This window comes from Erinaceus europaeus, chromosome 10 (assembly GCF_950295315.1).
Source record: "Erinaceus europaeus chromosome 10, mEriEur2.1, whole genome shotgun sequence".
NCBI lineage: Eukaryota > Metazoa > Chordata > Mammalia > Eulipotyphla > Erinaceidae > Erinaceus > Erinaceus europaeus.
Genome location: NC_080171.1, coordinates 21,519,712 through 21,544,833, shown reverse-complemented (window position 1 = coordinate 21,544,833; position 25,122 = coordinate 21,519,712). Strand labels below are relative to the sequence as shown.

General features: G+C 37.0%; 1 protein-coding gene across 1 annotated transcript in view; it reads left to right on the top strand.

The window, feature by feature from the left end:
- Positions 1-25,122, top strand: part of LOC103118517 (aldehyde dehydrogenase 1A1) — a 68,316-nt gene that overhangs the window by 24,364 nt on the left and 18,830 nt on the right. The window contains exons 3-10 of the mRNA XM_060199293.1: positions 2,154-2,294; positions 4,900-5,029; positions 6,468-6,529; positions 8,667-8,795; positions 10,442-10,555; positions 13,971-14,073; positions 18,423-18,607; positions 23,927-24,091. Coding sequence (XP_060055276.1) covers positions 2,154-2,294; positions 4,900-5,029; positions 6,468-6,529; positions 8,667-8,795; positions 10,442-10,555; positions 13,971-14,073; positions 18,423-18,607; positions 23,927-24,091 — 1,029 coding nt within the window. The remainder of the gene's footprint in view (positions 1-2,153; positions 2,295-4,899; positions 5,030-6,467; positions 6,530-8,666; positions 8,796-10,441; positions 10,556-13,970; positions 14,074-18,422; positions 18,608-23,926; positions 24,092-25,122) is intronic.

Below are 25,122 nucleotides of genomic sequence, written 5' to 3'. Positions count from 1 at the left end.
TTTAACTTTAGCCTACTTGATAGTTCTTTTTTTTTTTTATTTAAGAAAGGATTAATTAACAAAACCATAGGGTCGGAGGGGTACAACTCCACACAATTCCCACCACCCAATCTCCATATCCCACCCCCTCCCCCAATAAACTTTCCCATTCTCTATCCCTCTGGAGCATGGACCCAGGGTCATTGAGGGTTGCAGAAGGTAGAAGGTCTGGCTTCTGTAATTGCTTCCTCGCTGAACATGGGCGTTGACTGGTCGGTCCATACTCCCAGTCTGCCTCTCTCTTTCCCTAGTAGGATGGGTCTCTGGGGAAGCTGAGCTCCAGGACACATTGGTGGTGTCTTCAATCCAGGGAAGTCTGGCCGGCATCCTGATGACACCTGGAACCTGGTGACTAAAAAGAGAGTTAACATACAAAGCCAAACAAATTGTTGAGCAATCATGGACCCAAAGCTTGGAAAAGTGGAGAGGAAGTATTAGGGAGGTACTCACTGCAAACTCTAGTATACTTCTGCTTTCTTACTTTGGTGCCATACTCCAAACTCAGTCAATTTCTGCTTTGCGTTTCTACTTCTTTTTTTTTTTTTACATGCATAACATTCCCCAGATTCCCATTTAGCAATACAACCCCCACTATTTCATTCATAATTTTTCATGGACCTGTATTCTCCCCACCCACCCACCCATCCCAGAGTCTTTTACTTTGGTGTAATACTCCAATTCCATTTCAGGTTCGACTTGTGTTTTCTTTTCTAATCTTGTTTTTCAACTTCGGCCTGAGAGTGAGATCATCCCATATTCATCCTTCTGTTTCTGACTTATTTCACTCAACATGATTTTTTCAAGGTCCATCCAAGATCAGCTGAAAACGGTGAAGTCACCATTTTTTACAGCTGAGTAGTATTCCATTGTGTATATATACCACAGCTTGCTCAGCCACTCATCTGTTGTTGGACACCTGGGTTGCTTCCAGGTTTTGGCTATTACAAATTGTGCTACCAAGAACATATGTGTACACAGATCTTTTTGGATGGATGTGTTGGGTTCCTTAGGATATATCCCCAGGAGGGAATTGCAGGGTCATAGGGTAGGTCCATTTCTAGCCTTCTGAGAGTTCTCCAGACTGTTCTCCACAGAGGTTGGACCAATTGACATTCCCACCAGCAGTGCAGGAGGGTTCCTTTGACCCCACACCCTCTCCAGCATTTGCTGCTGTTACCTTTTCTGATGTGTGACATTCTCACAGGAGTGAAGTGATATCTCATTGTTGTCTTGATTTGCATTTCTCTGACAATCAGAGACTTGGAGCATTTTTTCATGTGTTTCTCGGCCTTTTGGATCTCTTCTGTGGTGAATATTCTGTCGAATTCCTCCCCCCATTTTTGGATGGGGTTATTTGTTGTCTTGTTGTTGAGTCTGGTAAGCTCTTTATATATGTTGGTTATTAAACTCTTATCTGATGTATGGCATGTAAAGATCTTCTCCCATTCTGTGAGGGTCTCTTGATTTGGGTAGTGGTTTCTTTTGCTGTGAAGAAGCTTTTTAATTTGATGTAGTCCAGTGGAAAGATATTCCATGCTCATGGGTTGGAAGAATTAACATCATCAAAATGAATATATTACCCAGAGCCATCTACAAATTTAATGCTATCCCCATCAAGATCCCAAGCACATTTTTTAGGAGAATAGAACAAATGCTACAAATGTTTATCTGGAACCAGAAAAGACGTAGAATTGCCAAAACAATCTTGAGAAAAAAGAACAGAACCGGAGGCGTCACACTGCCAGATCTCAAACTATATTATAGGGCCATTGTCATCAAAACTGCTTGGTACTGGAACATGAACAGACACACTGACCAGTGGAATAGAATTGAGAGCCCAGAAATGAGGCCCCACACCTATGGACATCTAATCTTTGACAAAGGGGCCCAGACTATTACATGGGGAAAGCAGAGTCTCTTCACCAAATGGTGTTGGAAACAATGGGTTGAAACATGCAGAAGAATGAAGCTGAATCACTGTATTTCACCAAATACAAAAGTAAATTCCAAGTGGATCAAGGACTTGGATGTTAGACCAGAAACTATCAGATAGTTCTTAACATTGGGTTTGCTAACATGTATAGGTTGCTGAATGTAATGCAATTGCTTTACAGGAGGACGTTGAGAAGGCAGTGAAGGCCGCAAGGCAGGCTTTCCAGATCGGCTCTCCATGGCGCACTATGGACGCCTCTGAGAGGGGACGCCTGCTGATAAAGTTGGCTGATTTGATTGAGAGAGATCGCCTGCTACTGGCAGTGAGTATGAGTCATGATCTCTAGGAAACATTTATTGTTCAGAGTGGAAGCTTTTTCTTTTTCTTTTTGCCTTTTTGTTTGTTTGTTTGTTTAAGTGATCATTACATGTTCTCCATGAACAAACCCAAAAAGTATCACCCACCAACTCTCATCTGAGAGCATTGCCTTTGAATTTATCCACAGAGAATAATCTGCATCCAGCTCTGGAAAAAGCTTTCTGGGCAGATTCTAATGTTCAAGTTTTGATAAACTCCAGGCAAATACCTTTTCACTGTTTACAAATTCATTAGTTTTTTTTTTTAATAGCAATACAGAAGCACAACTTTTTATTAAGAGAAACACTGCAAAATGAAGTCCAGAGAGCCAATTTCAATGTTCTGCATACTTTCCTCATTAAATGAAATAACTTATGTCTTTTTTTTAACAAGTTCACATTCAGTGTGAATACCCTAGTTTATCAAACTTACTTGGCCACTGAACTGTTAGTTTCTTTTTTTTAAAGAGCGTGTTAAAGGTGCAGAGAAAATTAAAAATAATTCTTATTTCTCCCTAGTCTCTCAATAAAGACACTAAACAAATGCTCAGTTTTCTTCTTCTTGAAATGTTTATGTTCAGAATTGTCTTGCTTATATTACCTTCTTTTTATAGGTATAAAATAAAGAAAATAAATCATCATGTCTTTATAAAAGTTATATTTTGTAAAGATTATTTTATAAAATACTTCAAATGAATGTCTAAAATGTGAGGTATATAGGAATACATTCTCAATTTCTTCATCACCATCTATTATATTTTAGTAAAGATGATCTAACTTAAATTCTAAAATCAAATCTCAAAGGAAATTCTATTACCTTTGGAATATTCAACTGAATACAACAAATGGGCCTATAGAATGTGTTCAATCAATACTATTAATTATATATGTATTAAGGGATCATTTGTTAATTAAAAATTCGGTATTCAAAGTATGCAAAAATACTGAATTAGAAGTTATATACAATAATGATTCATTAGCCATATTGGCCTAAGAAGAAAGAAAAACTTACTGAAAATTTGCTTTCTATTTCTCTGACTTGTGGATCTTAGGATTTTGACTTCTGGCTTAAAGAGGGATAAAGAACAAGCATATAAACATTTTTCTAGATTGAGGAGTCGGAAAGTAGCGCAGTGGTTTAAGCACATGTGACACAAAGCACAAGGACAGGCCTTAGGACCCTGATTCCAGCCCTTGGCTCCCCACCTGCAGGAGAGCCACTTCACAAGCAGTGAAGCAGGTCTGCAGGTGTCTTTCTCTCCCCCTCTCTGTCTTCCTCCCCTCTCTCTATTTCTTTCTGTCCTATCCAACAACAATGGCATCAATAATAACTACAAAAATAAAACAAGTGCAACAAAAGGGAATAAATAAATATTTAAAATTTATTCTAGATTAAATTTTGAGATGATATACAGTCTCTTGCAAAATTAGAAGGTTGCATAGCATAAAAGGAAAAAAAAATCTTAAAAGTTTATTGCTTATACATTCCTGCCAGGTAACTGCTCCAATCAAATATTAGTTCCAAAAGAACATTTAAGGCTCTGCTTAAGAAATGAATTGTGAACCACTTTGCTATGTGCATGATCCAAGTTATTTTACTCTCTTTGTCTCAGAAGAAAAAAAAAAGAAGGAAAGGAGAGAGAAAGGAAGGAAAGGCAGGGAGGAACGAAGGAAGGAAGGAAGGATGGAAGGAAGGAAGGAAGGAAGGGAGGAAGGAAGGAAAGAGGGGAGGCAGGATTGAGAGAAAGAAGAAAAGAGGAAATCATTATGTAATGGTTCAAATACATTATCAGAGCTTAAATTTTGCAGTCTGAATGCCCAAACAATATTTATGATAGGAATGGCAAGCCTTCAAGTTTCACAATAAAAATTTTCACAAAGAATCCTTATGGATAAAGGATCTCATAGCTATTTAATTTGTATGAACTGATTGACTATATCCTAATGGAATGCAGAATTTAACTATGGTTACTTTGGCATTGATAATCGTTGCATGAACAAAAGTTTTGCCCATTGTTGAATGAAATCTTCCTGGGTATCTGGCTAAGGAGTAAAGAAATATGTTCATTAGCTGTTTGTATATCAAGTTATAAAACATTCCTAGAAAGCTGGCTAGCTAGGTGATATTGAGTAAGTTACAAGTATTTAGAAATCAAAATCTTACTTCCCTTCTGGTCCATTTTTCCCTTATCATTTTAACTTCTCTTTTAGTGACTTTTAAATATATATATGTTCATTTATTTTTATCAGCAAGTGAGAGAAAAAGACACACAGAAAGGGAAAAAAGAAAGAAAGAAAGGAAGGAAGGAAGGAAGGAAGGAAGGAAGAAAGAAAGAAAGAAAGAAAGAAAGAAAGAAAGAAAGAAAGAAAGAAAGGAGAAAAAGACACACAGAAAGAGGACCAGAGCACTACTAAACTCTGGCTTATGATGGTGCCTGGAACTGACCCTCAGGTCTCTGGAGTTCTAAGCTTGCAAATCTACTTCCAAAATTCTCTGACACATTATTATTAAAACTATTGGTTATATGTTTGTATGAAAGCTTATATTCAAAGGTCAATATTTTTTTTCAGACAATGGAGTCAATGAATGGTGGGAAGCTATTTCTCAGTTCTTATCTGTTGGATTTGGGAGGTTGCATAAAAACATTACGCTACTGTGCAGGATGGGCTGACAAGATCCAGGGACGCACAATACCCATTGGTGAGTAGCTTTGGGAAGTGGCCAGGGTGAGGTAAGGGGAGGAGATAACCAGGGAGCTGAACATTTCCAAATTCATGTTTTGTTTTGTTTTTTTAAAGTGCCAACTAAGTATAGCAAACTCATTTTTTCCTTGGCTTTGAAACAATACAGTCCTGAGCCTGGAAATTTTGCTAATAAGTACTCAAATGACTTTGGAAATATTTTTAAGTCCAGTCATGCATGATATTATAGATATTTTAGAAAATATCAAAGAATATTATCATGTACACAATTAATGTTTTAAGACAGTTGACTCTCTAAAAGCTTTTTTCCCAAAACCTCTAAAAGTAGCTACTTAGGTTTTATTACAAAATAAACATTTATACTCTATCTACAGTGTAATTATTTTAAACATCTGAATAATGCAGTGTAAGTAAGTTATGGTTATCTGTGTCTGGTCTAACTCAGCATGGTTTAAGCAGACTAATTAAACAAATCAGCTTAAATTTATTTGTTTTAAACAACTTCAAAGCAGTATGGGGGTTTGTTTATAATCCATATTAAATATTTGTGCAAACAAATATGATATATGTATTTTTGCAAATTAGTAGAATTAATACTTAATGGGATAGAACTATAACAAGCATAAGCATGGAAAACGTTATTTCTAGAATATATCATATATAAACTTAATCAAAATACATCAGTTTTAAGATTGGCCCTAGTGTGTATGTTCAATCTCATTGAGGCATTCAGCCAGATTAAAAATGGAAGGAGAGAGGTCATGATGTTACCACAGATGTGATTATTATAAAAACTTACTTTAGTCTGTTGACAATGTGGGAGAAGCCACAGTACAAATAGATCCTGATAAGGAATCTTCTTGCTGTGTCAGAAGCAAGGAGCACAGAGCACAGAGCACAATGTAACTTCTGAGAGAAGGCAGAAAACCTTGAAACATCAGGTTCTAAACGAAAGTTCTACTTCTGGCACTTTTCTCATATGTTAACAGAGATTGATTTGATTATTTCGCAGGGAGAAAGAAAGAAAAAAAGGAAGGAAAGAATGAATGAAGGAAGGAAGGAAGGAAGGAAGGAAGGAGAAATAAAATGTTTTCTTGTAGCACATAGAACTGCCAGAAATATAATTTTAATATATTTTATAAGTTACACATCTACTACATCCTTTCTACATTTTTCTGTGAAACTTAGAAAATAAAGATTCAGAAATAAGCTTCCTCATATGGTGTGACTTTTGAATTAAATGTTTTTAGCTCTTTCCTACTTTTGTGTTAACCTATAGATCCTCTCATTTCAATTTTATATTTCAGAACTTAATTATTTTCTAAATAAAATAGCTGAAATAAGTTCTAATAAAATATATTTATAATGCCTTCTTTTCACATTTCTTCCAAAGTCTATTTGTCTAGAAATGTTTGTGTGTATGTTTTATTTTCTAGATGGAAATTTTTTTACTTACACAAGACATGAACCTGTTGGTGTATGTGGCCAAATCATTCCTGTAAGTTGGTCTCTGCCATAATCTTCAGTGTTCAATTAAGATACCTGTTATTTCTTGGGTAATGGCTGAATATGCAGCAAACTTAAGGGATGTTGATCTTGGGTAGTTCTATATCCATACTAACTGAAAGAAGTTATGTATGTGCCCACACATTTCTCTTAAGTGTCTCTCAACACCAAAGAGACAGCAAACTTTAAATGTTTATTATTGATTTTTTAATATTTATTTTATTTACTTATTCCCTTTTGTTGCCCCTGTTTTATTGTTGATGGATAGGACAGAGAGAAATGGAGAGAGGAGGGGAAAGACAGAGAGGGGGAGAGAAAGAGAGACACCTGCAGACCTGCTTCACCGCTTGTGAAGCGACTCCCCTGCAGGTGGGGAGCCAGGGCTCCTTATGCCGGTCCTTGTGCTTAACCTGAACTTAAGTCGCTGTGCTACAGCCTGACTCCCTATTATTTCTTTTTAAAAGTCATATTATATGTTCTTTTAAAAGTCCACGATTCTACATGATTTTAACAAAAGACTTATTAATGTATTGTGTACTGCAAGAATATTACTGTCATGAAATGTAGTATAGCCTATCATCTTTAACACTTTCCAGCATGTCATTTGAACTTCCCATAATTATAATGAATAGTATCAAACAGAGTATGTAAATCACAAAAGAAAAATTAGTAAGTCTATTCCAGAGTCTTCTGGAACATTGTATGGGGTATGTACTATCATTGGATTTGATCATCCAGATTTATTTTAGAATGTGTTTTTAAGCAGAATCATAAATATTTCTTTTTGAGTTCAAGCACTTGATTATCTCAATGATTTCACTTTAGATGACAAAGTCAAAAATATCAAAAGAAGATAGTGAAGTGTTCTGAAGTTCTTAAATGAGGAAGTAGTAATGATTTAACTTCTGTCCCAACAAGACTGAAATGCATACATATCCATTTCCAGTAAAATTTCTCATTAACTCAAACCTCCTGGTAAAATCCAGAACAAGTACACAATATAGAAAATGAAAGTTATCCAATATTTATTATATACTTGTGATCAACTATAAACTGGGCACTATGGTGATACACATTTAAATCCTGAGAGAAAGGCATAGAGAGAGAAAGAGAGAGAGAGAGAGAGAAGACATTTCAAACCTTTCTTAGTGTTGTCCAGAATAACTTTCTGAAGTAGAGGTCTAGTACTAACATGCATACATGAGGAATTCATGGACAGAGAGCATAAATTGATTGAGTTAACATGACTGTTGAGTGATCAAGGTAAGAATTCAACTAAGATCAACTTTCAGATCCTAGAATTCTTTCTTTTTGTTTGCTTAGAGTTTTGTTTGGAAGATATTATTATTATTATTATTATTATTATTATTATCACTATTATAGAGAGAACCCCTGGTTCAGCTCTGGCGTATGGTGGTGCTCAGGTCTGAACCTGAAATTTTAGAGCCTCAGGCATCACAGACATTTTGCAGAACCATTATGCTATCACACTTGTCACATTTATTATTTTCAGCTAGAAAAAGAAAGACAGAACCATATGGAGAGATGGTATGAGAAATAAACACTTGAACACCAAAGCTCCTTCCTATGTGGCAAGGCCTAGCATGAAATTTTGGTCACATGCATGATGAAGCAGGTGCCTTTCAGTCTGGGCTATATTGCAGTCATAGCTTCTTTGTTTTAAGCCAAAATTTTTGTTTTAGCATTAAGTGCTAATAAATTAACATTATTGAAAAAAATAATTGCAATGAATGATCTATAAACAGGAAGAACAGTCACACTTTTTAAACATGGTTAAAAAAGGCAATATCTATAATGGGAAGCCTTGATTTTGAAATAATACAGTCCTTTTTCCTGGTTAAAAAAAAAGAAGAAGAACCCAAACTACCAGGACTTGATAAGATTGTATGGCTTGTCTGGTTTGATTTTTCTCTCTCTTATTTATTTATTTTAATTTGACACTTATGCATTGCTTTAAGCAATGCACTTAATCAGAATATGCCAGAAGATGAAACAAAACTACGACAATTATTACTTAATGTCTATAGGAAGAGTACAATGTAGAAGTCAGACTAACAATTGAGGCTTTCAGCAATACAAAGACTCTATTGTTGCATGTTGCTTTCTAGTGGAATTTCCCATTGGTTATGCTCCTTTGGAAGCTAGGGCCTGCCCTGAGCTGTGGAAACACTGTGGTTGTCAAACCTGCAGAGCAAACTCCTCTCACTGCTCTTCACGTGGCGTCTTTAATAAAGGAGGTAAGTTTCCTTAATCAAAAAAAAAAAAAAAAAAATCACAAGGAAGACCTCACCTAGTGTGGTTGTGGACCCATGACTCTCATCCAATAAAAAGCATTTAGCATGGCTGCCAGCCATGGATTCTGGCACTGAACCCAATGAAACTTCTGCCCAAATTCAAAGGCTTATGTTATGTCACCCTTACATTCACAATGTTTGTTTCTTTTGTCCAGTTCCTATGAGTGTGAATTCATATTGAAACTGCTATGTTTTCCTTGCAACTGTTGCAATGGAGGTTGGTTTATACCTGCTACTGGTGACATGAAGTTTCTGCAAATTTGTTTGAACTCATACTTCCTCTTCCCCTTCTCCTTCTCCTTCTCCTTCTCCTTCTCCTTCTCCTTCTCCTTCTCCTTCTCCTTCTCCTTCTCCTTCTCCTTCTCCTTCTCCTTCTCCTTCTCCTTCCCCTTCCCCTTCCCCTTCCCCTTCCCCTTCCCCTTCCCCTTCCCCTTCCCCTCCTTCCCCTTCCCCTCCTTCCCCTTCCCCTTCTACTTCTACTTCCCCTTCCCCTTCTTCTTCTCCTTCTTCTCCTTCTCCTCCTCCTCCTCCTTCTCCTTCTCCTTCTCCTCCTCCTCCTTTTCCTCCTCCTTCTCCTCCTCCTCCTCCCCCTCCTCCTCCTCCCCCCTTCTCCTCCTCCCCCCTTCTCCTCCTCCTCCTCCTTCTACTCCTCCTCCTCCTTCTACTCCTCCTCCTCCTTCTCCTCCTCCTCCTCCCCCTCCTCCTCCTCCCCCCTTCTCCTCCTCCCCCCTTCTCCTCCTCCTCCTCCTTCTCCTCCTCCTCCTACTACTCCTTCTCCTTCTCCTCCTCCTCCTCCTTCTCCTTCTCCTCCTCCTCTTTATTCTTCTTTATTGCCACCAGAGTTATCTCTGGGGCTCTGTGCCAGCTTCTGAAGGTCATTTTCCCTTTTATTTTTTCTTTCTACTGTATTGCATGGGGCAGGGAGAAGTTGAGTAATCAATATCTAGAAATTAAATATATGAAGTAGGTCCCTTTATTTTATTTTTAGTTATAATAATGAATCAATAATTTTCAGTGTGATTCAACATTTTTGTATATACTTTCTTTTTTATATTTACTTATTTTCGCTTTTGTTACCTCCCTTTTTTTAATTGTTGTTGTAGTTATTGTTGTTGTTACTGATGGTGTTGTTGTTAGGACAGAGAGAAATGGAGAGAGGAAGGAAAGACAGAGATGGGGAAAGGAAGTTAGACACCTGCACTCTGATTCACGGCCTGTGAAGCGACTCCCCTAAAGGTGGGGTGCCAGGGGCTAGAACCAGGATCCTTATGCTGGTCGTTGAGGTTGGCACCAGGGGCACTTAACCCGCTGTGCTACCATCCAACTCCCTGTATATGCTCTCTTTTGAGCTAATATAAAATATGAGACAACCATTATCAGATCACTGATTCGTAGAAGTTAAGCCTACATTTACCCTGAGAAAATAAATGAATAAAACCATTTAAGTGAATATTTCCTAGTAGAGAAATTCATAAGGCTACTGTAAAGGCAGTTTTGGTTGAAACCTCATTTTTTTTATTAGACTTAAATTCTCAATTATGTCTTCTTTTTTTTTCTTTTCTTTCTTTTCTTTTCTTTTCATCTTTCAGGCAGGGTTTCCTCCTGGAGTAGTGAATATCGTTCCTGGCTATGGACCTACGGCAGGGGCTGCCATTTCTTCTCACATGGATATAGACAAAGTGGCCTTTACTGGATCCACAGAGGTAATATCATTCATACTAGGCTGCAGCTCCAACTTCAGAAGCATGTCTTATGTAACTGCATTAAAGCCGATATAATCTTAAACATTTGTTTTAATGATTTGTTCCTTATTCTAGCCTTCAGAACTATTTGTATGCTATAAACAGAGGTTGGAATCAACTTTTTCCAGTGTATTCATTACTTTCTCCAAGGAGAAATATGGATGATGAACTTTATCATATGATCAATAAGTTTATAATAGAGTATATAAACTAGGGTCCAGTTCTTTGTATGAGTGAATGAAATCAATATCCTGTAGATTACAAAAAAAAATTAAAAATAGCATCTCAGTCTTAACTCCTTCTGTAGAACTTTCTTCCCTCAACATTCTTAGAGATTCCAGAAGCTCTTCTTCACTGAAAAATACATATAGTTTATCTTCCCTGCCACCAGCCAGACAATCGGTAAGAAAAATAACTAGGATTCCAGACATGGGCATTGCAATGGAAGGCTGGAGTTGATAAAAATAGAGATAGAGACAGAGGCAGAGGCAGAGACAGAGATAGAGGGCTGGAGTGGCAGCATACTGGTTATGCAAAAGAAATCCCTTCCTGAGGATCGAAAGTTCCAGGTTCAGTCCCCAACATCACCAGCATAAACCAGAGCTGAGCAGTGCTTTGGTAGTTCTCTCTGTGTATATTTTTCTCTGTGTCTCTCTTTCATTAAAAATAAGTGCATGGCCTTGGGTCCATACTCCCAGAGGGATAAAGAATAGGAAAGCTATAAGGGGAGAGGATGAAATACAGAGATCTGGTTGTGGGAATTGTGTGGAGTTGTACCCCTCTTATCCTATGGTTTTGTTAATGCCTCCTTTTTTTAAAATAAAAAAATAAGTAAATAATATATCAAAAATAAAGAGACAGAGATAAAGAGGAAGAGGGACCAGACATTGGCATACCTGGATAAGTACACACATTACAGTATGAAAGGACCCAGGTTCAACTCCCTGATCCCCATCCTCAGGGCTGCAGGTGTCTCTCTGTCTCTTTACTTATCTCTATTTCCCACTCCTCTCTAAATTACTCTCTGTCTCTCCCCAATAACAAATAAATAAAAACAGTTTTTTTTAAAAAAATAACAGCCTGTATAGTAGTCTTTGGGAGAGTGAATTCCTGTTTATATCTTATGAACAAATAAACAAACAACAACAAAATGATGAATCCATACTAGTATCAAGAAAAAAATATATAGAATCATCTGAATAAGCTATGTTACATTTGATAGTGTCCAATACAAAATACAACACATGCCATTTACTGCTATACATTATAGATGATGAAGGCTGAGATACATTAAGATACTGTAAGGATTAGTGTAAGAGTGTTAATGGGACAACATAGTATTGTGTAAATGAATATTAAGCCTTGCTCTTGTTTTGGAAAATGAGTACTTTTATAAATGCTGGTGACAGAGAAGTATGAAGAACATTCTAGAGAAGCTAAGAGAGAGCTCACCAGGTATATTGAACACTGCACTATGTGGGAGGAGTTTGATTTGAGCCCCAGCACCACACAGAATTACCATGTATATAGTGGGCACAGGTGAAGGTGGATGGATGATGGAAAGATGCTGTTTCCCCCTTTCTGTCTCTGTTTTTCTCTCCAACTCTGTTACTGACTGGAATTAAAAGGGAAAAAGTCTTCCGGGAAAAGTACAACTACATAGTCAAAAGCTTCAGCAATTAAAAAAAGTGGGGGGTATTTTAGATACTGAGTAGATGCTATTTAAACTCATTTGTGCTTTAATCATATACATTTGAATTTGCATTGGTAATTAAAATGGTGAAAATTCACATTTTATTGTTTTTTTAAATATTTATTTATTCCCTCCTGTTGCTATTGTTTTATTGTTGTAGTTATTATTGTTGTTGTTCTTGATGTCATCATCGTTGGATAGGACAGAGAGAAATGTAGAGAGGAGGGGAAGACAGAGAGGGAGAGAGAAAGATAGACACCTGCAGACCTGCCTCACCACATGTGAAGCAACTCCCCTGCAGGTGGGGAGCCATAATCCTTACTCAGGTCCTTGCGCTTTGCACCACGTGCGCTTAACTCATAGTGCTACCGCCCAACTCCCATATTTTACTGTTTTTATCTTTTTAAACTAGGTAAATGAATATACTATTTTTTATAGAGAGTATAAAATATCAGCATTTTGAAAAGCTCTGACCAAACGAGGGAAAAAACAATTCCTGGTTCAGGATTCTGGGGTCTGAAAACAATAGGTTTCAAGTCATGTGATCAATTGACAAGTCAGAGGTTGAAGCCCTAGAAGAGGAGGTAAACACAAGAAAGTTAAGACTAGGAACTGCTTAGTTTGACATGATTATGGGACAAGAATAGAGAGAGAGGAGAGAGAGAGAGGGAGATGGAAATAGAGAAAGAGGAGATAAAATGAGATTCAGGATTCAGTGCTTGGTAAATATTCCACTTTTATCTGGAGAGAACTTTTAGGACTTCAGTGGTGGTATGAAAAGCCAAATAGTTAAGTTGTTGGATGATAGCTACAATCAATCAGTAGAGAAATAAAGTTTTGTTCATAATGAAAATGACTTCCAATTAAGTCATGTACATGAGTATCAGCTATCCTGTTTGATATCTCTGCTCTCAGTTTCTTGGTTCATGGTATGTTCATTCTAAGATTGAGAAGCTTTTGACACTGGAAGGTTCAAATCTTGAAAAATGCCACTCACTATTCTTCCCAAATGAATCTTTTTTTTAAATTGCTGTCATTATTGGATAGGACAAAGAGAAATCAAGAGAGAAGGGGAAGAAAAAGTGGGGTGTTGTTAAAATTCGGAGGCTCCAGCTGGCCGGGCTAGCTTCACGGGCGGGTAACAGAGACGACCAGAGACATATGGCTGGGCAGGGAAGCTGTATTTCTTTATTCAGGAACAACGATTCATAAACTAAACCAAACTAATCACCAAACAGAACTCTGCTGCCTCTTTCCCCGCTGCGGAGCCAAGCACTCTCTCTAACTCTCCAACTCTGGAACTCAGGACCTCTCTCCGGGTTCCCAGGGGCAGGGCCAAGCTGGTTGTGAAACTAACTGGACTGATCCAATTTTCTTGGCGGGGGAGAGCTAGAACAACCCAATGTAAAGCATACAACAGTGGGGAAGAGAAAGATAGGCACCTGCAGACCTGCTTCACCGCTTGTGAAGCAAATCCCCTGCAGGTGGGGAACCAAGGCTCGAACTAGAATCCTTATGCCTGTCTTTGTGCTTAGTGCCATGTGTGCTTAACCTGCTGTACTATCCCTCCTGCTCCCAAATTAATCTTAACTATGGCATAAGCATTGCCTAAATTTAAAATGTTAGGTAGCTTTTGTGTTCATGGGATTGAACAGTCTCCTTTATTGTAATGCTCCATTTCAGGTTGGCAAAATGATCAAAGAAGCTGCTGGTAAAAGCAACCTGAAGCGGGTGACCCTGGAGCTGGGTGGGAAGAGCCCTTGTATTGTGTTTGCAGATGCAGACTGTGAGTATTAGCTTCTGGGGTCACTTCCCAACCTGCATCCTGTTTAGTGCCATATTGTCCTAGTGTCAAAGTATTAAGCACCAAGCAGAGTCTGAAATTCCTCTTTAAAATATCTTTAACTGCCCTAGAGGTGTTTTGATAAGTCTATTTTTATTTTACATTTATTTTTTATTTAAGAAAGGATAAATTAACAAAACCATAGGGTGAGAGGGGTACAACTCCACACAGTTCTTACCACCAAATATCCATATCCCATCCCCTCCCCTGATAGCTTTCCCGTTCTCTATACCTCTGGGAGCATGGACCCAGGGTCCTTGTGGGTTGCAGGTGGAAGGTGTGGCTTCTGTAATTGCTTCCCTGCTGAACATGGACTTTGACTGGTCAGTCCGTACTCCCAGCCTGCCTCTCTCTTTCCCTAGTAGGGTGGGTCTCTGGGGAAGCAGAGCTCCAGGACAGCTTCAGTCCAGGGAAGCCTGGCCGGCATCCTGATGGCATCTGGAACCTGGTGGCTGAAAAGAGAGTTAGCATACAAAGCCAAACAAATTGTTGAGCAATCATGGGCCCAAAGGTTGGAATAGTGGAGAGGAAGTGTTGGGGGGGGGGGTACTCACTGCAAACTCTAGTGTACTTCTGCTTTCAGGTATATATTTTGCACTAGTTTATGGATACGTGTGAACATATGCTCTCTCTCACAGAACCTGGTCTATATCTAGGTTTTGGGACTTTGTTAGAAAGTGATCCACCTGGGATGGAATTAGAGAATACTATGAAAGGAAAGGTCTCACCCGAGTAATGAAGCTGAAGGGTTGTCATTCCACACCTGAAGTCTCTGGACACAGTATCTGAAAGGGAAACTAAAAGCAGGATCTTGACTAAATTGAAAGTAGGGCACCAAAGTAAAAACCGTGTGGTGAGGGGTAGACATGCAGCTTCCTGGGCCGGTGGGGAGTGGGGGTGGGTGGGTGGGATGGGACACAGTCTTTTGGTGGTGGGAATGGTGTTTATGTACACTCCTAGTAAAGTGTAGTCATATAAATCACTAGTTAATTAATATGAGAGGGGAAAATTAATTGTATGTCTCGAAGTTTTTCAAAACACAAACTGAATCTTTTTAATATATAGGCTGTGTATTTGATATGCGGACTCTCTCAAAAGCCTAGACCAAGTAGATCAGAAGCAACCAGTGGCACAGCTATTTACAAGATACTAGGTACTATACAGCAAACCCTAGCAAAACTTTTCAAAGTTAACCCAATTACCAAATAATGTGATGATAACATTAACTATCCATTGTCTTTTTGAACCCTAAGACAGCAGGAACCTCACATCTCCACTATAGAGCCTATATTACCCCAGTCCTGGAACCTTATGATAAGTCTAACACAGAAACAATTTCTTCATAGTTTGACAAATATATTTGCTAGTTTCTCAGTTCAACTTTCTATAAAGAATATTGAGTTTAAAGGCTCTATGTATGTCTATCTACCTGCCTGCCTGTCTGTCTTTCTGTATATCTATGTTCAGATAAAGGCAAATATACAGAGATATAAATGCATACATATTTATTGTCATTCCATTTCTCTAAATACTAACATTGCATGAATCATGGTAAAATTACTCCTGACATGGAGCTGGGACCCTCTGGGAAGGCAACATTTTCCTTTTTGCTCTCTCCCCAATCTAAGTCAAACTCATTAAGTAAAATGGTAAGAAAATGAATCCTGTTATTTAATATCTCTCTTTTTCTAGCAAATACATTTATGTGTATGTATTATATCTGTAATTACGTGACTCCTCTATATGATTCCCTAAATTTACCATTACTTTATTACCAAATTTTATTCCAACATTATTGCCTAAACTGGAGTCAAAAGAAATAGATTATCAGGCATTCATCTTACTTTTGAATGACTACATTGTCTTTATGAGACAGTAAATACAAATGACTTCTGGAACTGTCTAGTGATGCTATTGTGATCTTAACTAGAGCCTTTCAGAATACAGATGCCTATTTTATGATACAAACATTAACAAGATTCCCAATAGTATCAAACATTGCTAAAAACTGTTGCTACTATGACTTACATAGTTTACATAATAAATATAGCAATACCAAACTTTTGCTATGCTGCAATAAAATTTCTGTATTCAGAAAATGAAAATACAAAGAATTTTTTCTTCCAGTTGATCAGATATGTTAGTGAAGTAACCTGTTTCTCTTAAGATTTCTGCTTTCTCAAATAAATGGGTTTCTAGAAATATTGGAAACTTTAGGTAGACTTGAAAATAACTTTCTTAGTAAAGAAATATAAAGTAGAGGGCACCAAAGTAAAAACCCTGTGGTGAGGGGTAGACATGCAGCTTCCTGGGCCAGTGGGGGGTGGGAGTGGGTGGGAGGGATGGGTCACAGACTTTTGGTGGTGGGAATGGTGTTTATGTACACTCCTAGTAAAATGTAGTCATATAAATCACTAGTTAATTAATACGAGAGGGGGAAAATTAATTGTATGTCTCAAAGTTTTTCAAAACACAAACTGAATCTTTTTAATATATAGGCTGTGTAATTGATATGCAGACTCTCTCAAAAGCCTAGACCAAGTAGATCAGAAGCAACCAATAGCACAGCTATATACAAGATATTGGGTACTGTACAGCAAACCCTAACAAAAGGACTTTTCAAAGTTAACCCAATTACCAAACAATGTGATGATAACATTAGCTATCGATTGTCTTTTTGAACCCTAAGACAGCAGGAACCTCACATCTCCACTATAGAGCCTCTACTTCCCCCAGTCCTGGAACCCTTGGATAGGGCCCACTTTCCCGCATGCCTCTCCCAATCCATATCAAATAATATTGCATCTGTCGATCACAACCTAAACAACACAACGATTGCCACCTCAACATGTTTCACTTCAGACTGTGTCCAGAGACTTCAGGTGTGGAATGACAACCCTTCAGCTTCATTACTCGGGTGAGACCTTTCCATTCATAGTATACTCTAATTCCATCTCAGGTGGTTCACTTTCTAACAAAGTCCCAAAACTTAGATATAGACCAGGTTCTGTGAGAGAGAGCATATGTTCACACGTATCCACAAACTACTGCAAAATATATACCTGAAAGCAGAAGTACACTAGAGTTTGCAGTGAGTACCCCCCTAACACTTCCTCTCCACTATTCCAACCTTTGGGTCCATGATTGCTCAACAATTTGTTTGGCTTTGTATGCTAACTCTCTTTTCAGTCACCAGGTTCCACATGTCATCAGGATGCCGGCCAGGCTTCCCTAGACTGAAGACCTCACCAATGTGTCCTGGAGCTCTGCTTCCCCAGAGACCCACCCTACTAGGGAAAGAGAGAGGCAGACTGGGAGTACGGACCGGCCAGTCAACACCCATGTTCAGCGGGGAAGCAATTACAGAAGCCAAACCTTCTACCTTCTGCAACCCTCAATGACCCTGGGTCCATGCTCCCAGAGAGATAGAGAATGGGAAAGCTATCAGGGGAGGGGGTGGGATGTGGAGATTGGGTGTTGGGGATTGTGTGGAATTGTACCCCTCCTACCCTATGGTTTTGTTAATTAATACTTTCTTAAATAAAAAAAAAGAAAAAAAGAAATATAAGGTAGGTAAGAAATTCTGAGTTTAAGGTTTTTGCATATATATATATATATATATATATATATATATATATATATATATATTTCATAAATGCTGCTTTTCCTGGTGATTAGACTAATTTATTTGAAGGCAGGTAAACTAGCTCATCTCAGATGGTGGTTGTTTTGCTCTGCCTGCGACTCAGATAGACTCCTCCACATTAGAGAAGACCTTGGTGGTGTTGCTGTCTTTTCCTCTCTCCTGCTGCCACTGCTTCTGTCTCTGTCTGTCTCTATCTTTATAACTGAAAACTTCTGCCCAGAGTGATGAAGCCCCAGCAACAACAACAACAAAATAGTTTTCAAAGTATTTAATGCAATGTATATATCATACTTTCTCTGTGATTCAGTTGCAACTTGAGGCAATCATATAACAAACAAGACATATATATATATATACAAAATGCATTTTCCATGAAATCTAATCTTATGACACTTTTTCACATTCCTGGCAAAGTTTATATGAATGTTGCAAAAGTTGCCACCATTTTTTTTTCATATTCTAATATCTTCTGCTGTAATTCCTGTTGCAAATAGCAAAGAATTAGCCATCCATCTGATAAATAGAATACATTTGGATCAGTGTCTAATGACAAAATTTAGACTAGTATATTGTCTTGAGATATGTATGTAAGTGTACATAATCTTTAGAAAAAATCTCTTTCTTAATGAGAATGTCTTCTTTGCAGTGGACAACGCTGTCGAATTTGCACACCACGGCTTGTTCTACCACCAGGGTCAATGCTGTATAGCAGCATCACGGCTCTTCGTGGAAGAATCCATTTACGATGAGTTTGTTCAAAGGAGTGTTAAGCGAGCTAAGAAGTATGTTCTTGGAAATCCTCTGACCCCAGGAGTTAGCCAAGGGCCTCAGGCAAGTATGCAATTGGAGAAGCAGCTCCCACAGGAGATAGGATAGAGTTTCCTTCTGCTGACCTATTTTTACTGAAAAGTATTGCTTCTCATCTGATCTTCTTAGATGATAATTCTCTATCATCTGGCAATAAAACACACAAACACAAGCACGCACACATATGCGTGCACACACACATTAACTCTAACTTTGCCTTGTAAAGGTACTTTACTGTGTTGGAGTTGCCATGTTTTCATATCAAGAACTCAAACTTTCATTTTGGGGATATCCAGAAACCTTTTTTTTTTTTAGATTTGGAATAGAAGATATGAACAAAAATAAGGAAATTGCTGTATTTTTTAATTTTTCCTCAACTTGCATTTATCTAAATTTATAAGTTATACAATGCAGTCACTTGCCCACCTCCAAAGTCAATCTACCCACAGCTAAAGCAATAATATCATCTAAGTTTTTTTTTTTTTACTAAGTCTTAATTTTCAACACCTTAGAAAGGTAGCATATACATTGTAAAAGGGCCAGAGTCCCTGTGTCCCTGGGTTTGTGATGCACTTTCCATTTTAGTCTGAAGCTCAAATTTTCTCTTAGGGATTTCTCTTTTTCTTTTGAATGTCTTTCTTCCTCTGTCCTTCTCTCTCTATTATAAAGTCTTCCTATCATTCCTTACAAAATTCTCTTCAAGGTTGTTCAAGTTCCCAGATCTTTGTTCTGAATTTGCTCCTGCGTTAGCAAATAGTAGTCTTATAATTATAGTCCTCACGTGGGGGTAAAAATGGGAGATATTTAGCAACGATTGAAGAATTTTTAGTGCTAACACCTAGAGAAAACTGGCTCTACTGACAACTGCAGAGTCAAAGGTTCTAATAAACATAGGTTTTGATAAACATACTACAATGCACAAGAAAGCACCACGACTAACAACTATCTTGCTCAAATTGCCATGAGGGCAATATTTAGAAATCCTGTCCTAAATTTGAGATAGCATGCTTTAAGGCTTTAGACGTTTACACTAAAGTTCACACATTGTTTTGTGCTATTGATATAATATAGCCATTAATCTTGACTTATTCACTAAGCCACAAGTAAATTTGACTAACTAAAATTTATTGAACATTACTGTTAGCTAAGCTCTAGGAGAGTCATTTATAAAGTAATAATAAAATAAATAAAGAAAATATTCTACAAAGAAACAAGAAAAATATGCTGTGTGATCACATGTTAAAAAGACTGCCTTGAGTTTTTCTGCTATGTCAAGATACATAAGAGGGAAAATCTTAGCTTTTGAGCACTGTAAAGTATTTAAAAATGAGTCCTAAACTCAAGAATTGAATCACTGTATACAGTGCATACCTGCCATATGAAGTTCGGGGCCGTATATTCCCAGCAGCACATGAAAACAAGGACAAGAACTGGTGGCTTTCATGGAGCAAAGATGGACTTTAGTCTCTTTTCCTCTTTCTCTCTCTATTTCCCATAAAATACAAGGTGAAAATGTGGATTTTGTAAATAATTTGTTCAATAGTAAGATAACTTTTAAAAATGTTAATAAAATATTTCTCTAAAAAAAATAAAAATGGTACTTAATTTGTTTTTGTTTTCAGCACTTAAACGTATGGATGATTAAATTTTGCCATTCATCCATAAATATCAGTACCATATTAACTTTGATATTGATATTTTCTGGATATTATTTAATTTTACTTCATTTTTTAAAATTTAAAATACATATTCATTCTAAATTGTGCTATAATATACTTCTTCATTTATTTTATTTTATTTTTTATTATCTTTATTTATTTATTGGGTAGAAACAGCCAGAAATGGAGAGGGAAGGATGGGGTAGAGAGAGAAAGAGAGGCAGATACCTACAGCACTGCCTCACCACTTGTGAAGCTTTCCTTCTGCAGGTGGGGACAGGAGACTTGAACCTGGGTCCTTTCGCATTGTAACATGTGTCCTCAACCATGTGCGCCACCACCCGGCCCCCTTTTATTTTATTTTATTTTGCCTCCAGGATTATCGCTGGGGCTCGGTGCCAGCACTATGAATCCAATGCTCCCCATTTTTTTTTTTTTTTTTTTTTTACCAGAGTACTACTCATCTGTGGCTTATAGTGGTGTAGAGAATGGAACCTGGGACTTTGGAGCCTCAGGCATGAGTCTCTTTGCATAACCATTATACTATCTACCTCCACCCTCCATTCTCTTTTGGTTATACTTGATACGACACGATAGAGAGAAATTGTGAAGGGAAGGTAGACCTGTAGACCTCCTTCACTACTCACCATGTATTCCCACTTTACGTGGAAAGCAGGGGGTTAAACCTGGATCCTTGTGCATAGTAATATGTGCATTAACCAGGTATACCACCCCAAGTTCCCCTATTTTTTACTTTACACATATTTTCATTCATATCTCTCTGGTGCCATGAGCATATGAAATTATAACTAGCTTTCAACCCTGATCATTAATTAATAAAGTTGTACTTCAAAATATATTTGTTTTCACATGGACATATAAATATATGTGTATTTTATATATTTATACATATAGATGTTTTCATAAAATATATAAATTGCATTTTAAAATACTATCATTTCAGACTTAAAATATTTTTATTGATTTACAATTGTTTATATTCTACATCTTCATTGCTGATAAATTGTCACTATCTTGCTTAATTTTAATTTAGTTTTCAGAGAAAACTCGACAAATGTCATAGAGATATGACATCCTCAAATAATGAACAGTGTTTTTTGCAAAAAATAAATAAATAAATATTGAACCAGGAATGTGGCTGAGCAGCAGAGCAGATACCTGAGTTCTTAAGTTTACTCCTTAACACCTTATTAAAATAAAAACAACCTAAAATAATTTAACTAGCAAATTAAGTTATAAGTTGTTTTAACCTAATACAAGTATATTTTATATTTCTCTTTAGGTTTAAATGAGTTGCTAGATTGGATCATAGAATATTTGGAAACTTTTCAAATGAATGTCAAAGCAAGTTAATTTCTGTCCTTACAAACAAAGATGAAAAAAACAAAAAAGAAAAGATACATTCTAAGTCTTTCAATTTGGATTATTTCTCTTTCTAGTATGAGTATACATATTAATATTAAATAAATCACTTCTATTTCGCTAGTTCAACTGATTTTCTCTTTATATAATAGAGGGGGAGAGAGGAGAAGATACAAAGGGCAGGGAAGGGAACAAAATAGGTAAGATACTTAATATTAAATATTGGCCAATACTTTTCATCATAAAGCATGTGTACAGTTCAACCAAAGACTCCAGAGTTGAGTTCAACTATATCATTATAAGTGTATCTCTTAAAATAGGCTTTAAAATAATCCCTGTACAAGTCTGGGGGTATTGGATCAACCTGCCAATGGTCATGTCCAGCAGAGAATCAATTACAGTAGCCAGAGCTCCCACCTTATGAACCCCAAAGATAATTTTGGTCTATACTTCCAGAGAGGGAGAAGTGTTAGGGGACGATGACCAGAGGGCTCTAAACTCCAACTCCTTCAGGACCCTGAGAGAGTATAAGAGGGAGGATATTCAGAAGCAGTAGTAAGAATGAGTGTGGCTCAGAAGGGAAGAGAGAGAAGGACCACAGGAAAACAATTGGCTAATATATATATATATATATATACATATATATATATATATATATATATATATGAACAAATAGAAATTATAGTTAACCCATATCTGCAACTTTGGGAGAATTACTGTACCTTCCAGTGGAGGGAACAGAGATACAGAAGTGTATACATCAATATTAAATAACAACATTTAAAAAAATAAAACTAAATTATTTTTTTTTAAAAAAGGCTCATGGAATTCTTAATTAAATACTAATTTGTCTAACTGCTGAATATAGGTCTTTCATCTCAATGAATGTATAGATATTTTTTATAAGATTCATTAAGTAGAATAAGCTTATATATATTTATGCTCTGAAAGGTGAAAGATTAAAAAGTCGTTAGTGAGTCTGGCAGTAGCTCAGTGGGTTAAGCGCACTTGATGCGAAGCGCAAGACGGGCCTAAGGATCCCGATTTGAGCCCCCGGCTCCCCACCTGCGGGGGGGGGGGGGGAAGTCACATCACAGGCAGTAAAGCAGATCTGCAGGTGTCTATCTTTCTCTCCTCCTCTCTGTCTTCCTTCCCTTCCTCTCCCCTTTTCTTTCTGTCTTAATGACGGCATTAATAACAACAACAATAATAACTACAACAACAAGGGCAACAGAAGGGAAAATAAATAAATAGAAAAATATTTTTTAAAAAAGTCCTTGGACTTCTTTACCATTAAATATTTTCATCTCCTGTAATAAAAAAGCAACGTAAGAGAGTAACATTTCATCACTAAGTTTTATCTTATATGTGTGTGCGTCCAGCTGTCACCAGTATATGCTGTTACACACAGGAAAACATTATGATCTGGGAAATATATTTCACATTGAAATTAATTATTTTAAGGACATAGAATAGTATTTTCTGACTAAGGAATCTTTATGTGAAACTATATGAACCCTTGTGTATTTAATCAAATATAAGTGAAGGATTGTTTTCATTTTGAAATATTCAGTTAAATTCTGAAAAATAGGAAATGTTAAATACTGTTATATCAGCTACTGTAGAACATTTTACAAAATGGTTTACAATTTCAAGTTGTAGTTGATCTAATTGGATATGAGAGGTGAATCTTGAGCATTCATAGCTTTTATGAAATTTTTTTCTAGGGAAGAATGAAATGATAAAAGAGATGAAAGACAGTATGTTTTTTTAGTACAAGTGGTGAAGCTGGTCTGCGGATGTCTATCTTTTTCCCTCTCTATCTCCACTTATCCTCTTCATCTCTCTCTGTCCTACCAAATAAAAAATAAAGTCCCAAAGAGTTAGTTTCTCAGCTTCCTTACGTAATTAAACCCAATATCAATTTCCTTTTCTTTCACCCTTTTTCTTTCTGCTAAGATTTATAGTCTTCATACAAGCTGCCTACTTATTAACAGGATTTTTTTTTCAAATAAGTAAATAACTAGTGTGAAAAGGTTTTGTGTGCTTCTAGTGATGCTTGTTTTCCATAATTTTAAAACTAACAGTAAATGTAAACATTTAAATTAGAGATGACTTTCCAGAATAAAACATGAGAACGAAATATATTAAAAGAATTTGCCTGAGCCTCTGTCAGATGTTTTTAATTGAGTATTTAATTAAATGACAATATCCTAGCATTTTGACCTTGCCATTAGCAAGCTGGGCGATGTATTGTTTTGAAGTTAATTCTTTTCCTTCTCATATGATATTTTACAAATAGATTGATAAGGAGCAATATGAAAAGATCCTTGACCTCATTGAGAGTGGAAAAAAAGAAGGGGCCAAACTGGAATGTGGAGGCGGTCCGTGGGGAAATAAAGGCTATTTTATCCAGCCCACAGTTTTCTCGCATGTCACAGATGACATGCGCATTGCTAAAGAAGAGGTAAGTACTTTCATTCTGTTCTGCTCCCTTTATCACCAGGTTTTGCCTGTGTGTACATGTGTTCCTTTAAGATTTTCAAACATTTGTTTCAGTAAATTTTATTATTCATTTTTTAACAGGAAAAGTTTTCCTTGTGATAAAGGGAAAGTAGTAAGGATTAGTGAAAAAAATATATATGCATAAAAAAGAAAGAAAAAATAGTAAGTTCTGGATGAGTGAAAATTTTCCAACCAAATCAGTCAAACCAAGATGCTTAAACTCTAGCTAACTTCTTCATAAGTATGAACTTATAGGAAAGGAAGATCCATATTGTTATTTTTTTAGTTTAATTTTTTATTGATTTAATAATGACTGAAAAGACTAAGGATAAGAAGGGTACAATGCCACACAATTCCCACCACGAGAGTTTGGTATCCCCTGCCCTCTATTGGGAGCTTTCCTGTTCTTTATCTCTCTGGGAGTATAGACCCAGGATCATTATGGGGTGCAGAAGAGAGAAGGTCTGACTGCTGTAATTGCCTCTCCACTGGACATAGACACTGGCAGGTCGATTCATACTCCCAGCCTGTCTCTATATTTCCCTAGTGGGGGAGGCTCTGGAGAGGTGGGGTTCCAGGACCCACTATTGAGGTCATCTGCCCAGGGAAGTCAGGTCGGTGTCACAGTAGCATCTGCAGCTTGGTGACTAAAAAGCATTAAGATATAAAGCAGAAAAGATTGTTTAATAATAAGGAACATAAAGGAGACCAGAAGCAACTGGTCTTGTTAGTATATATGATAGTTTTTTTTGTAAATAGAATTAAATGTCATAAATCATGGTAAGATCATGGATGGTACAGTGAATACTAACCATAGGATTCTCAAAGTAAACCTAACTCCCAAATAACTTGGCTATAACAATAACTATCTATTGCCTTCTTAAACTCTACAACAGCAGGAACCTTCCCCATTCTCTATAAAATCTATATTTCTCCCAGTCCTAGAACCTTTAGGGCATGTCTTCATTTTCCTTCATAACTTCTCTCGATCCA